This window comes from Petaurus breviceps, unplaced genomic scaffold, assembly GCF_028583685.1.
Source record: "Petaurus breviceps papuanus isolate PSGF00001 unplaced genomic scaffold, PetGlider_PUasm1.0 139, whole genome shotgun sequence".
NCBI lineage: Eukaryota > Metazoa > Chordata > Mammalia > Diprotodontia > Petauridae > Petaurus > Petaurus breviceps.
In genome coordinates this window covers 11,714,985-11,729,369 of record NW_027185697.1, presented here as the reverse complement: position 1 = coordinate 11,729,369, position 14,385 = coordinate 11,714,985, and the positions used below count along the sequence as shown (strand labels likewise).

Genomic DNA, 14,385 nt, shown 5'->3' with positions numbered 1-14,385 from the left:
GCCTGCCCAGGGAACTTTTGTTCCCATATAATGCTGGGAGAGACGTTTCAGGAGGGCAAAGGGATTTGCATTTGGGTTGTTGGTTTGGCCTCCTGCCCCCTCACACCTCCCTGGTGTCAGGCCGCTCTCAACCAGGAGTGACAGAGGGGTCGTTCAGGAAGGTGATTGGGCAGTGCCCTACCTGTCCTGCCTGGGTCACAAGGCGCCCCTTGGCCATGGCAGGGCCTGGCGCATTGCGGAGCCTTGGCAGCCTGATCTAGGGGAAAGGGCTCCCGGACTGAGATGGTCAGGTCGAGAGGCCTGGGCAATGTGGGGGTGGGCGACTGGGGCCAGAGCGGGGTGGGGGGGGGAATGAGCTGGGCGCTGCCATCTCTTCTCTCTGAAGATGGATGGGCTTGGAGAGAAGGGTGAATGAAGTGAGAGTCAATGACTGATGTCTCCCTCCTTATTAAAACAATCATTTTTTTGTCCGTTAAAAAAGGGGGGCTGGCTTTGTTTCTGCTGCCACGATGATGCAGTGCTTCTTGGTTTCAGGGCTGACATAGTTTGCATTCTGAAAACTTGGAGATGCCCAGAGTAGTTCTTAAAGCTGTAGGACCCCTTGTATCGATGATCTCCTCACCACTGGGACTCGATTCATGCCAGAACAGCTTTGAACCTGTAATGGATGGCCTGAGTCACCCCGGCATCCTCACGGATGGGTGGCGCCATCTGTCATCTGATGACACTTCTGGAAAGCGCTGTTGGGCGGGAAGCAGAAGACCCACCAAGGGTTGAGGATTCAAGCCGCGTCCCAGAGACGTGTGTCAGCTTCATATCTGTTTGTGGGCCCAGGAGGGGCTGCAGGCTCTCTGCCACATGGGCTCTATTCTCAGCGTGGTCCCAAATGGCCTGGAGTATCTGTTTCCACAGTGCAGAGCCCCCTGCGCCCCCCCATGGGTGTAGTGGTCGCGCGGGGGCTTCAGCCTGTTTTCCCCATGGTGGGTGTGAGATGGGCAGGGGGAGGTTTGCTTGGGGGTTTCTGCAGTGGGGAGGAATCTTGGCTTTTTCTCCTTCGTTTCATCGCCTGAACCTTTAAGGCAACTCGGGTTTGTTAAAAAGAGGAAAATGTCTGTTCTCAGTAATGACACATCCCTAGAAGTGCTGGGCTCTTGGGAGCAAGTGTGATCACTCGTAAGTGGTCTGTGGTCCCTGTGGAAAGCAGTGTGTATGCGTGTGTGTATGTGTGTGCGCATGTGCGCATGAAATGTTGGTGTGAACCGGTGAGGGCCTGAGCCAGGCCTGGCCTCCAGGACCCGCTTCTCAGCCACCCTTGTGGCCTACGCGAGGACACCGAAGTCCCTGTTCTCTGTTGTCTTTATTCCTGCTCTTTTTACTTCTCCTTTTGGAAAGTGCATTTTGGGGGAAGGAGAAAACAAAATTTCAGATAATTTGGTTGAAGGCACATTTGAATTTTGACCTTTTCCTCTGAAATCTCATGTCACTGTGGAAATGCTTCAGAGAGTTCTTCTTTCTAACCTGTTATCACAGAGGGAACACTGGATGAGGAGAGGTGGGAGGCAGGGATCAGGGAGTGACCACCTAGGCCATCTCTCAAGGGCAGCAGGTTGCAGGGGGTGAGGGGAAGCTCCCAGCACTTCCTGAGCTACAAATGTCTGGCCATCTCAGGTCATTCAAAGGTTTTTCAAAACCATACTGATTTTGTACTAAGGTGCCTTAAAAGTGCCTGTATCTTCTGAATTCCACAACATTAAACAGAATAACACTGCTAAGGGTCAGAGGATATTCGCGTGAACCTCAATTAGCTCCCCTGGCCTTCAGTGGTGTGACTCCACAGGGCATGATGGGTACCCATTAGATGCCGCTGGGGAGATGCCCAAGCCTCCTTCCCTAGGAAGGAGACAGGTTGGTGGTGAAGGCTCTGTGCTCTCCCTTCTCTTTTCAGCTTCTGCCTTCTTCTTGAGGAGAGCAGTGAGACAGAATCTGAAGGTTAAACCATAGATTCGATAGCTCAAGCCACAAACCCCGTCTCTGGTATCTGTGCCTTCATCATTACATACAGCTTAGGTCAGTTACTGTAGGGTTGGGACACCACTTCACACACACGTGCACAAGGATTTTGTACTATTGTGGCTCAAGTTCATGCTTGGGCTAATGTTAAATCTTGAGGGGGACTAGCAGAGAGGGCTTACTCATAAAGCACTTCATTCACGCTTGAATTATTAATGATTTATAGTCTTCTAGGACAGAGTATTAGGCAAACCAGTATATGACTTTGTGTTATAACATAGCAGTTCGACCCCCTTGGGCCTCAGTTTCCTCATCTGTAAAAATGGACTGGACCATATGGCCTCTGAGGTCCCTTCCAGCTCTGCCCATCTGTTTCAGGCATTCCAGCAAGTATTTATTCTATACGCCTTGCCTTCCTAGAACTGCCTATATAACATGATCCCTGCTCATGAGAAACTTACATTCTCTCTGGGAAGTCTGGAGTTAACCACATGAAGCAACTGGAGACTAACAGCCTTTGTTCAAAGGCCAAACTGTATAGGGCAGTCATTCAGTGGTCAGGAAGGGCAGTAAGGCCAGAGGAGTTATAGAGGTCTTCCTGGAGGAAATGGGTCTTGGGCCTTCAACAATGGGTGAGAAGTGGATAGACAGAGAAGAGGAAAAAGGACATTGGAGGTGGGAGAGGAAACCGTATTTAAAATTTATTGGGGAATGCCTAGGAAGGAGATTATTGTTGTCAGCGTGGAGGATGGCATTTCTGCCATCCCCTCTCCCAAAAGTCTGGGCCAGCCTCTCTAAACTCCATACTGACACTTCTCCCTTGACTTCTTTTTCTTTCCCCTCTTCTTCTTCTGCCTCTTCCTCATCTTACACTGTTTATGAATGCCAGCCCACCCCCAACCATTCTGGGTACCCCCAAGCATTCTGGGCCGCCCAACCATTCTGGGTACTCTCAAGCATTCTGGACACCCCTAGGCATTCTGGGCCGCCCAACCATTCTGGGTACTCTCAAGCATTCTGGGCACCCCCGGGCATTCTGGGCACCCCTGGGCATTCTGGGTACCTCAGGCATTCTAGGCACCCCCAAGCATTCTGGGCACCCCCAGACATTCTGGGTACCCCCAAGCATTCTGGCCCCCCCAACCATTCTGGGTACTCTCAAGCATTCTGGGCTCCCCGCAACCATTCTGGGTACTCTCAAGCATTCTGGGCACCCCCAGGCATTCTGGGTACCCCCGGCCACAGCTGTGGGAGACACGTAACACGGCCCCTCCTCATTGGAGAGAGAAGGACTCCTTTTTTCCCTGGGCCCTTTAAAGAATTGCTGTCCCTTCAGAATGGTTTCCTCTTCAGGGAGATGAGGCTGTTTTCTCTTCCTTGTGCCCCATGGTTGTTTACTTCCTACATGCCTAACTTTCTTTTGAAGTTGAATGGACTGGATTATACAAGCAGTGGAAAAGGACGTTGCATCAGACCTCCTGAATGGGACTCCTGGGCAGCAGCATTTGTACAGCAGAGTCATCCCGAGGTGTAGACTGCTTTGTTTAGCTTCAGCTGCTGACATTCCCTCTAGACCAGTTAGTCTCCAATTTGTGCACCTACAGCCTGAAGTAAACACCGTGCCTTTCCGTCGCAGAGGCACACCTGCCTTATAAACAAGGAGCTGAAGCTAGAACTTGGGAGGAACAATCTGTAACCCTCTTGGCCGCCTTTGAAAAGGAGCTGGCATTTTAGGTCATTGATAGACTCAGGAGCTGAGATCCTTTCGTGGCTAGGCCTAGAAATCCGCATGTCCTGGGAGAAGCAGAGCATTCATCTGTGCTTCCTCTGAGATGTGCCGTGTTCCCCTCGTTGCCTCCACCCCCAAAGCCAGCAAAGGTCACTGGATAAGAGGAAATTTAAGGCTGGGAACACTCCTGTCTTGCTTAACTGCCAATTTGCTCATATGGAAAAATCTTACTTTTATTTAATAATCATTTAATTTCATTTTACCCTCAGTGGAAAAACCACTTCCAGTAAAAGCTGGACTTGCCAGATACAGTATATATCCAAGCTAGTATTTATAGTCGCTGGTGACAGCTTCCTTTTTGAATCCTTCTCCACCAAGCGACCTCATCCTCTGGGGTTGTCTCTCCTCTCGACCAGCTGCTCATTCGCTCTGCTGGAGCCACCCTGTGTCTGGGCCTTTCTGATTCCCACAGTAAAAGAGCTTGTTGAGGAGGGGGAGGTGGGGAGCCACAGAGGGGACAGCCTGAGGTAGGAGCTAGCTAGGGTACTCAGGAAGCAAAAGTGATCTCTGTGCAAAGAATCGCCCTAGGTGGGGTGGGTGAGCTCAGTGTTCTCTTTAGCTAACTCCTGGGGTGCTCTGTCCACACTCTGGGGCTTTGTGAGCAAGAGCCAATAGAAGGAGAAGACGGGCTTTGGCCCCCTGTAGTTATTTTGGGAATGATCTTGGGACTCATATAACTCAGGGTCTATTCCTGATGGGTCAGCAAAAAGAGGCAGTTGGAAGCCATTCTGAACCCTTGCTTTAAGAGTTCACTGGTCTTGGGGTGCCCATTAACAGAATTGGGAGGGGAGGGGAAGGGAGGCTTCTGCTGGATCACACATGGGCCTGGCTTCCATGAGTACTGAGGCATTGGGATTTTTAGGCCTCAGATGCCAAAAAGGTCCTGCTGTGGGGACTTGCAGGAGTTCTCAGGAGATGGCATGGAATTGGGAGTCAGGAGACTGAGAGCCTATTTCTGGCGCTGGTGCTAATACCCTATGTGACCTTGAACAAAGGACCTGGTGACTTGCTTTTCCTAGCTTGATTGCTGGGCCCCGTGGGGCCCCTGTCCTCTCCCAGGGACGGGGTGAGAAGTTGAGAGGGATGACCGTAAAGCATCTCCAGATCTTCAAAGCTGCATTGGTGGGGAGGGGTGTGTGAAAGGAAGGTCTAAGAGCGTCCATAACTGTGCTCCCTTATTTGGATTGAAAAGGCAAGAGTATGTTTCTTTGCATTATCTCTCTCCATGAGGGCTGGCCCAGGCACTGCGAATCCAGAGATCCCTGCTTTCTCTTCCCAGCTTTGGGGCCAGACCTACCTGATAGCCCAAGTAACACACCTTTTCCTGAATCCCTGAATGCAGCATCTGTGCTCCATCCCATCAGCTCTGGACAGATGACAGCAGTCCCAGCACCTTGGTGCTTTTACTTCTGTTCCTTTGTGTGGATGAGGAAATGATAGGATTTCATCCATATCAGACGGCCTCAGGCCAATAGACATTTAGGGGGGCATGGAATGTATAGAGAACTGGATGTGGAGTCAGTCAGGAGCGAATTCCTCCACCTCCGTCCTAGGCTAACATGTCACCTCTGCGCTTTCTGGGCGGAGGGGGCAGGCTTCATCCTCAGCCATGATGCTGACCATCGTCTCCAAGCCTGCAGAGCAGAGCCTCCCTCTGGGGCATGCCCACTAATGGTTTCCCACAGGAGCCTACCCAGGGTCTAGTCTAAACTGTTTCACGTGGTGGAATCCTCATCTGCAATGCCATGGATTCCTTTATCTTCTCTCAGGCCTGCTTCCCCCAGCACTAACCCCTTTGTTAATCTCCAGTCTGTCTTCTCCATCTGCACTGATGTCCTTGTATTTTCTACTCACCATGTCCACAGCTGGAGGGCTTGTCTTTCCCCCCAGACCTTCCTCTTGCCTGACTCCCCTGTAGCTGTTGAGAGCACCCCTGGCCTCCCAGGTCCTCAGTCTCACAGTCCTCGACACCTTCCTCCAACCCTTCCGTGGCCAATCTGCTCTCAAGTCCTGCCTTTGCAAACTCTCTCCCACTACCCAGGGATCATCTCTTCTTCACCTCATAAGCCTAGAGTCCTGCGATGGCCTTTTGGTTGGGCTTCTTGCTTCAAGAGTCTCTCCTCTCCACTCCATCTGTATTTGGCTATCCTAAAGTAGAAGTCTCACCCACCCCTCTAGAAAATGTGCATGGTGTCTGGTGCATTAGTGGACACTAACTAAATGCTTCCTAACCTGATAAGTGACCCCTAGAATGAGGCAGTTTGTGAGTTAATGCATTGCACAGTGAATGGAAAGAGCATTTGGTGTGAAGAACAAGACCCAGGTTTGAATCCTGGCTCGGTACTCCTTCCCTTTGTGACCATGAACAAGACATTTTGCCAGCCTGCCCTTTAGTTGGCTGCCTGCAGAGTGAGGGGTCAGCCTACTTCCAGCTCTGAGGCCGTGGTCGGGAATCCCACCATGGGAGTTTCCAGGGTGGTCATTCCTGTTGTTACAAAGAGAAGTCTCAGAGCCCGAGGTGCCCTTTGTCATGTGGATGGGCAGGAGCCCCGTGGCAAGTTCGTCATGTGTGTGGTGCGGCCAGAGGGCTGCCTTCAAACCCCAGCTCTGCCCCTCGCTCCTGACGTGACTCAAAGCAGGCTGCTTCGTTCGTCTCGGCCTCCCCTTGCTCACCCATGAAGCGGCAGGACTCAGCGGTCTCAAAGGTCCCTTCCAGTTAAAATTACATGTTCCTTCCTGTGAAAAGTATGGCCACCTCTCAGAAGGATCCTGGTAACCTCTGTTTTCACAGCAGCTGCGGGCCCAGGTGGGGCCTTGGACTCTGCAGCCTAAAAGGCTTATGAGCCACTGCTCCAGTCCCGATCCAGAGACAGTCCCTGGAGAACGTATTGACATCTGGGGGAGCTCAGGTCTGTGCTCATAATGCAGTAATGTATTGCTTCCTTAAAGATGTCTAGACCACGGGCTGAGCAGAGATCATGTGACCCCAAACACATTACCTTTCCCCACGTTCAAGTATACGTCTTCCTCTTTTTCTAACCATCCTTCAAAGTACTCCTTGGGGACCCAGTGTGGAGAGAGGTAACCAAGGGAATGACATCTCAGCCACAGGGACGGGGGCCCAGTGTTCTCAGTGAGGTTAGGCCACTTCTCTCTGCCAAATGAAAGCAGTGATCACATACCCCCTGGGCCCAGGTACAGGCTGCAGAAGCAGCCCTGGGATGGTGGGGAATGGCAGCATCTGTGAATGTGAAAGCTGCCTCATTGGGTAAACCCTCATCTGCCATGGGGTAAGATACAGGGAGCCCCTCTGATGGAGCTGGCAGCAGGCCCTTGGTACTTGGCCCTCACAGGGATGCCTGCCCACATTTCACCATGCTCCACACCTGACCGGATAGCATCAGGGCTCCAGGTGGGGCCTTTTTGTGTTCTCCTTTCGTAACTTCTGACAGGGAACCTTACCAGGAAGAGGGTGGTTTTCCCTGGAGTTTCCCTGCGGTACTAGCTTCCAACACCATTTCACTTATTTCTGTGGCCTTCTTTTCCTGCGTGTATTATCCCATGAAAAGTGAGAGGAGATGGTGTATTTCACTGGTGAGTGGCAAAGTAGAGAGGGCCCTTGGAGGATCCCAGGAGCTCACGGCCTCCTGAAGGAGAAGACCTATGGCAAAAAGAAGACTGGATTTGGGAACTGAAGACCTGAGTCCAGGTCCTGTTGTCTGACTGAACGTGCCCCAGAGGACGGCCCCACAAGCTTCTCTGGGGTCATCCAGGAAATGGGGAGCATAATCCTTGCATTCTCCCAAGGCTTTTGCTCACAACATAAAATGCTCTGTATATATTAATTGTAGTTTTTACAATACTGAGAGATAAATGTAAGGAGAGCTGTGGATGTCCGCAGAACAGTGACCCTAGTGAGCAGAGCCAGATGCGATGGACAGAGGGTACAAAGAGACACATACAGGCCTAACATTAGAAAGAAATTAAGTAACCATTCTGCCTGTCCCAAAGGGATGTGGGCAGCCTCACTGACCATTCTGCCTGTCCCAAAGGGGCGTGGGTGGCCTCACTGACTATTCTGCCTGTCCCTAAGGGACAAGAGCGGCCTCACTGACCATTCTGCCTGTCCCTAAGGGACAGGGGCAGCCTCACTTGGCAAGGGATTTCCTCTCACTGGGGAACTTCAGGCAAGACCCACTTGTTGGGAATTCTGTAAAGCTTATTCTTGTTCTGCTGTGGGTTAGAAATCGCCTGTGAAGCCCCTTCCAGCTCTATGGTGAAGATTTTTTAAAAAAACAAAAACCTGGGATCTTTCATGATTTAGGTTTGATTTCTGTGATGTCTCAGAGCAACTCAGAGTGGGTGGGATGAAGCCAAGTCCCTGGTTGGCTTTTAGAGCTCAGATCCAAATCAAGGGATGGCTTCAGCAGCTCTTGGGGCCTTCAGGAGGCAGGCTTCCTCTTCCACAGAGCAGAGCATCAGCAAAGATGTCCAGAAATGTCCTGGTGATGCACTTGGGCGCTTTGGCCCTCCCAGGAATCAGATCTGGTGCCTGGGGAGGAACTTTATGTAACTAAGAAGGGATTTCCTCTTCACCGGGCATTCTCATTGCCTTAGTAGAAATGGACTTTGGAGAGTTCCCCAGATTTAGCTTTCTTCAGTTGTCTCTGGATTCTTGAGTAAGTGATTGCTATCCTCTTGTTCCCAGCATGGAAGCAGAGTTTACTGCCACTAGAGTTCACCTAAAGTTGGACCCTTAGAGTTGTCCATCGTTCGAATTCCAGAACTGACATCGAGTGTGAGGAGCCCTGCTTCTGGCTAAGGTGCTCAGAGCCTTTGTAGTCTGGGGCCCGAGGTGGGGTGGGATCCCCAGCACCCCAAAGGAGACAGCTCTCACCACGTACAGTGGGAGAGATGTTCTTACTGTACACATCTGCTTTGGGATTTTCTTCACGTCCTCACATGTTTCTCTTAATGAGACAAAGCCAAGAGGCAGCCTTGGGCTCCAATCACACCCCTGTCACCTTGCAGTGTGACCTCAGTGTTCTCATCTGCACAATGGAAACAATAATAGTCCCTCCTTCACATGGTTGCTGTACGGATAAAATGAGATGTTATTTGTAAAGCTCTTTGCCAGCCTCAGAGTGCTGGGTCTGTGCTAGCTGGATGTTCTCAGCTCACACTCCTCATCTGCCCTGTTGAGCCAGCTCTGCCCTGGCCTTCCTTCCTCCCTTCATGGCTCCCTCTGCCTTGTGCCACAAACAGACTGCTCACTTTCCGTTCCACATCGAACCTGTGAAATCGTGCCTTTACCTCAGCTTCCTTCTCTGGTGTCTCCTTGTCCACGTTTCCCATTGGCCAAATGCTTTCTCACCCACTTCAGATTCCTCACAGGCCTTTGCCTTGATTTCTTTTTCACCCTCCTCCCCTTCTGGCTTATGTCACATTGATTAGTCTACATGACTTTTCCTTGCTCTGAGACTGTACGTACCTTGAGGACAAAGTCCCCGCCTTATTTTATCATTCTGTTCCTAGCCTCTGTCACAGGCCCTTAGTAAATTAAATAAATGGAATCTTTGACTCACCCCTCCTCCTGTGGTGACCCCCCACCCCAACCCCCTGTGGAATAAATCCCCTTTTTTGCCTGGATTCCATTTCTGTGACCTTTCTTCTGTAAGGTCTGCTTCTCACATGCCCTTTAAAAAGACTCCTCTCATTTCCACTGTTGTTACCGTAGGTCAAGCCCTCATTACTGCTCGACTACATCAGTACAGTAACCTTCTATAACAGTCCCATCACTGCCAGACAAAGCATTCTTGGATAGAGTTTTGATAGTGTCATCCCCCTACCTCAGAAGCCTCCAGGGGCTCACTGTTGAGCACCAAATCAGATAGAACCTTCTGACCTTAGAGCTCCTCTACACTTGGCCCATTTGCAGCCTCCCCCCCACCATTCTCCTTAATGTCCTTACTTTCCACCCCGCTACTGACCATTCCCTGAACACTTCCTGGAACTTCCTACCTTGGTTCATCCTGCCTACTTTCCTCTTGGATATACTCTGTGTACCACCCCCCTCTTCTATCCATCCTTAGCACAGAACTGAAAACAAAAGAAATGCCCGTCGATTGGAGAATTACTGACCAACTTGTGCTGTGTGACTGTCATGGACTGAAGCTGGCCCCTTTATCTTAGCTAAGTGGCTCAATGGAGACAGAGCACTGGGTCCTAGCCAGGAAGACCAGACTAAAAAATCCAGCCCCAGAAGCTTTCCTTGCGGTGTGACAAATATGATGAAGACCGAGAAGCCTGGAAACCCTCATGTGACCTGAAGCAGAGTGAAGGAAAGCAGGACCAAAGAACAAGACGCACAGTGACCACAGTCGTGCAGACAGAAAAACTGTAACGACGACTGAAGAAGAAACAAAGCAAGAAAGACAAAGAGATTCCTTCTGTTTTTTGCAAAGGTGGGGCCATGAAAGCGGGATGTTGCATGCACTGTGAAAATTATGCTCTGATTTTGGGGGGCTTTTGTTTTTTATTTTTTATTACAAGGAATAATTGCCTGACTTACGGGTAGGAATGTATTCAGAAAGGAATATATTATATAAACGAATGAGATTTTAAAAGAAATTCTACTTGCTCTTAAAGGTTCAGTTCAGATGTTACCACCTCCATGAAGCTTTCTCTGATTGTGTCTAGCTGGTAGTAATCTTTTTCCCCCTCTTGTTCTTCTACCTTCTCTTCCATTTTGTGGTTGTGTACATATTTTCCATATTGTTAGATTTGCAAGGACAGAGATCAGGTGGCTCAGTGAGTAAGAGCACCAGCCCCAGAGTCAGGAGACCTGGGATTGAATCTGGGCTCAGACACTTAGCACCCACCCAGAAACACCTGGCCGTGTAACCTTGAGCAAGATACTTAACCCCAATTGCTTTAAAAAAAAAAACAACATAATAGGTGTTCTTTACCTATTTGTTGACTGATTGAATGAATGAATGATGCCAAACTCTGCCATGCACGTAGTGGGTAGGTCGAGATCTGTCGAACTGGAGGAGGGCCGTTTTCCTCATAGAATCATAGTAGAGACTTCTGAGCTTTTCAGTGGATGGGTCTGAACCAGGTAACAATTTATACTCTTGATTTGTGAGAAGTGGGGAGGAAGAAGACTTGTTATTCTGATGAGATTTCTCCTCTTGCTTATTGGTTTTTTTCATGAGCTTCTGGGAAGCACTGGCCATAGGCTACAACTTCCATGCAGAAAGACCTGGAGCCAATCCTGCCTTCCCAGAGCTGCAGCAGTAGTGATAATAGGGGAAATTGTGAGCATGCCTTGCTTTTAGACATGATTCTAGCCTTTCCAGGGCAAAAATCGTCTGGCATCCCAGCAATCCCAAGGGTTCAGTCAGCCTTGTCAACAAACAGCCTCCTGTTCATGACCAAGACCCACCCAGTGCTGTCCGATCTGACACCCCCCAGTGGCCCTCTAGGGACCCCGACTCCAAGCCCAAAGAGTGCTAATCCAGCTTTGAGACTCACTCGGGACATGCCTCTCAGGCTGGAAGATGAACAAGTCAGTTCCTTCTTCTCTCCTTGTACCCGCCAGCCCCTTTTTCCTGGATGGGTGGCTTGATGGAGAGATGACTGGATCATTAGCCAGGAAGACCGGAGTTAAAAACTCATCCTCAGTCACTTCTCAGCTGCATGACCTGGGCAAGTCACACAACCTCTGTTTGCCTCAGTTTCCTCCACTGTACAGTGGGGATAATAACAAAGCCTGGCTCCCAGGGTTGTTGTGAGGATCACATGGGCTCACAGCCCAGGTCCGGGCACATAGTAGGTTCTCATTTAATGCCATCCCCTCACCCTCCATCTAGCCATCTTCCCAGCACAGCCGTCTTGCCATCTGCCCTGCCGCTGTGCGTTCCCGCCCTTCTCTGCTCCTGCTTTCTGCCTCTCGCTCAGTGAGGTGGCCCCAGATCTGTATGGCTCCTGCTGCTGGGCCAGAGGAGCTCTGCGCACAGGCCTGGGTCCCTCTCCTGGCCAGCACTCCCCGGTGCGTTGTATCTGCCCCTAGAAGAGAAGCTCCTTAAGGGCAAGGACTGTCTCACATTTGTCTCTTTATCTCCCCTGCCTGGCACGTGCCTGACAGAAAGCAGATGTTCAAACACCCGTGATTAATGGCAAGGGGTGGTGTCAGCATTGTCTTCAGACTGAGGAATGGCTCTCCTTTTCCTGATGCCTGAGGGTTCTGAACCCACCATTGATTTCCCATAGAGCTCATCAGAAAGTTTGGTCAGGGTTTGATCAGGGTTAGGTTTCCTTGGAAACTGCTACTACCTGAGCAAAGAAAAGGCCTTGCTGTAGAATGAATGGCATGTTTCTGCAGGAGGTCTGTCCACAAGCAGAACAGCACAGGTTAAAGCAATGTGACTCAGTTGTAGCTGTTGGAAAATCGTGTAAGTGACGAATCTGCCCAGAGCGCCTTTGGAGCCCGACAGTACCTGGGTCCAAGCAGCACATCCCCAAGAGGTGCCACTGGCTACAGGCCGTTGCTGGAATCTCAGCCCCCATATGTGGTGCAGAAGGGACCACTTATAGCACTTTTCACATAGCTTTCCACAACTGCAGGGGCTTGTAGGGTGGCATCCAGCCAGGAAGAACAATCAGCAAATTGATGGATTCTCCTTCTGTTTATACATCAGTTCTAAAGGTTAAATATGTTGTGCCATGTCCACAGGTGCATCCAATAAAATCCTGCTTTGAGCTTGGCTCTCTTGGGTCAAATGCAAACACACTTGTAAAATACAAATCTAGTTTCCTTTATTAATGGTCACTAATGGCCTGGGATTAAGGCAGAATTTGTTAAGTAAACAAATGAATAATTAGCAGAGGATAATTCACAAATTTGCTAATTGTTTTTCCCTGCAGAGGATATTTGCCTGCCAGGATAAATATTCCAGTTAAAAAAAATAAATTTATAAAATTCTCAGCTTGTAAAGTGCTTGTGATTGGGGCTGATTGTTTACTTGGGAAAAGGATTCACTGCGACTCCTTGTCATGGTCTTTTCTAATCCCCTTAAATGTTAACAGACAGTGAGTGATGAGGGTGGGGATGATCGGGTAGAATAGCACACCATTTTATAGCACTTCACCATTTGCAAAGCCCTCTTCTTGAAGTGTTCCTATATGGTAGGTAGTGCAGACATCATCTCAGTTCTACAGAGGAAACCAAGGCTCCCAGACGTCCAGTGATCCACCCAGGATCAAAGAGTCAGCTCCCACTCTAGGGTTCTTTTACTACATGGTCTTTCCGGGGTATTGGAAGCCAGTGTAAACTGGAGTGTCATCTCATGGAGAGAAAGTCTCTCTGCAAAAGTATTCTTTGTATAGTCACACTGTAAGTTCTTCCTTCACTAACAAAATTAAGACCATCTGCCGTGAACTCCGTCTTTTCCTCTACTCTCCATTTTATCCCTCTTAATTCCTCTTCTTTCTCATTATAATCTCTGAGGAAAAAGTGGACCTTCTTGTCAAGACTAGACTCTCCTTGTGCCCTCCATCCCACTCCGTTGGAAGTCTTCCAGGAACTTAACCTGTTAGTTCATAGTCTGCCTGGTTTTCCTGTCTCCTGACTCCTTCCCTGCTACCCATTCATGTGCTCAAGTCTCCCCTCACATTCCCCTGCTGTTCAGGGCAAGGACTACCTTAGAGCTTTTCTCGTTTTATAGACATAAGAAAAATTGTCTGCACCTGTGGCTTTTAATGCCCCTCCTTTCTGTCTTTGCAATCTATCTTTTGAATTCACCCGTCTCTTGATATTGCTCTCTTCAAATCCCATGGAGTTCTTAACTGTTACTCAAGAAATTTTTCTCAGTATTTATTAACTCAGTCCTAATCTTTTAGCATGTGACATTGCTAACCATCTCCTCCTCCTTGATAAGGAGACTTATTTACAGTAAAAACATTTATAGCAGCTCTTTTTAATGGTGGCAAACAAGTGGAAATTTAAAAAAATTCCCATATTTGGGGGAATGGTTGAACACATAATGGTATGTAAATGTAACGCAATGCTATCAAGCTATTAGAAGTATTGAAGAGGATGGCTTCAGAGAAACCTGGGAAGATTTGCAGGAACTAATGTGGAGTAAAGTGAGCAGAGTCAGGAGAGCTGTTTGTATTGCAGCAGCAACATTATAAAGACAAACGTCTTTGACAGAATTAAGAACTCCCATCACTGGAGTGATCAGCCACAATTCCGGAAGACGGATGATGATGAGACATCGTCAGTACAGGAATTTAATTTAATTGCCTATGCATGTTTGTTACAGGGGGTTTCTTTTTCTTTTTTTTTTCTCAAGGAGGGAAGAGAAAAACAAATTTTTGTTCATTTAAAAAGAACATCTTTCCTCTCTGTTTCCATGGTATCATTTTCTTTCTGTTCTCCTCCTGCCTACTGAGGCAGCTAGGTTGTGCAGTGAATGGAGCACTGGGTCTGGAGTCAGGAAGGCCTGAGTTCAGATCCAGCCTCAAACACTTACTAGCTGTGTGGCCCAGGGTAAGTCATTGAACCTTACTGAACCTCACTT

The 14,385-nt window shown here is 49.1% G+C and overlaps 1 protein-coding gene across 3 annotated transcripts in view; it reads left to right on the top strand.

The window, feature by feature from the left end:
• Window positions 1-14,385, top strand: part of EXOC6B (exocyst complex component 6B) — a 624,130-nt gene that overhangs the window by 456,855 nt on the left and 152,890 nt on the right. The window contains exon 21 of one of the 3 annotated variants that reach the window (XM_069066574.1): window positions 535-1,385. The exons of the other annotated variants lie outside the window; for them this stretch is intronic. Within the exon in view, the coding sequence (XP_068922675.1) occupies window positions 535-540 (6 nt within the window). The 3' untranslated portion in view covers window positions 541-1,385. Of the gene's footprint in view, window positions 1-534; window positions 1,386-14,385 lie in introns of those variants that run through there. 3 annotated transcript variants of the gene reach the window in all.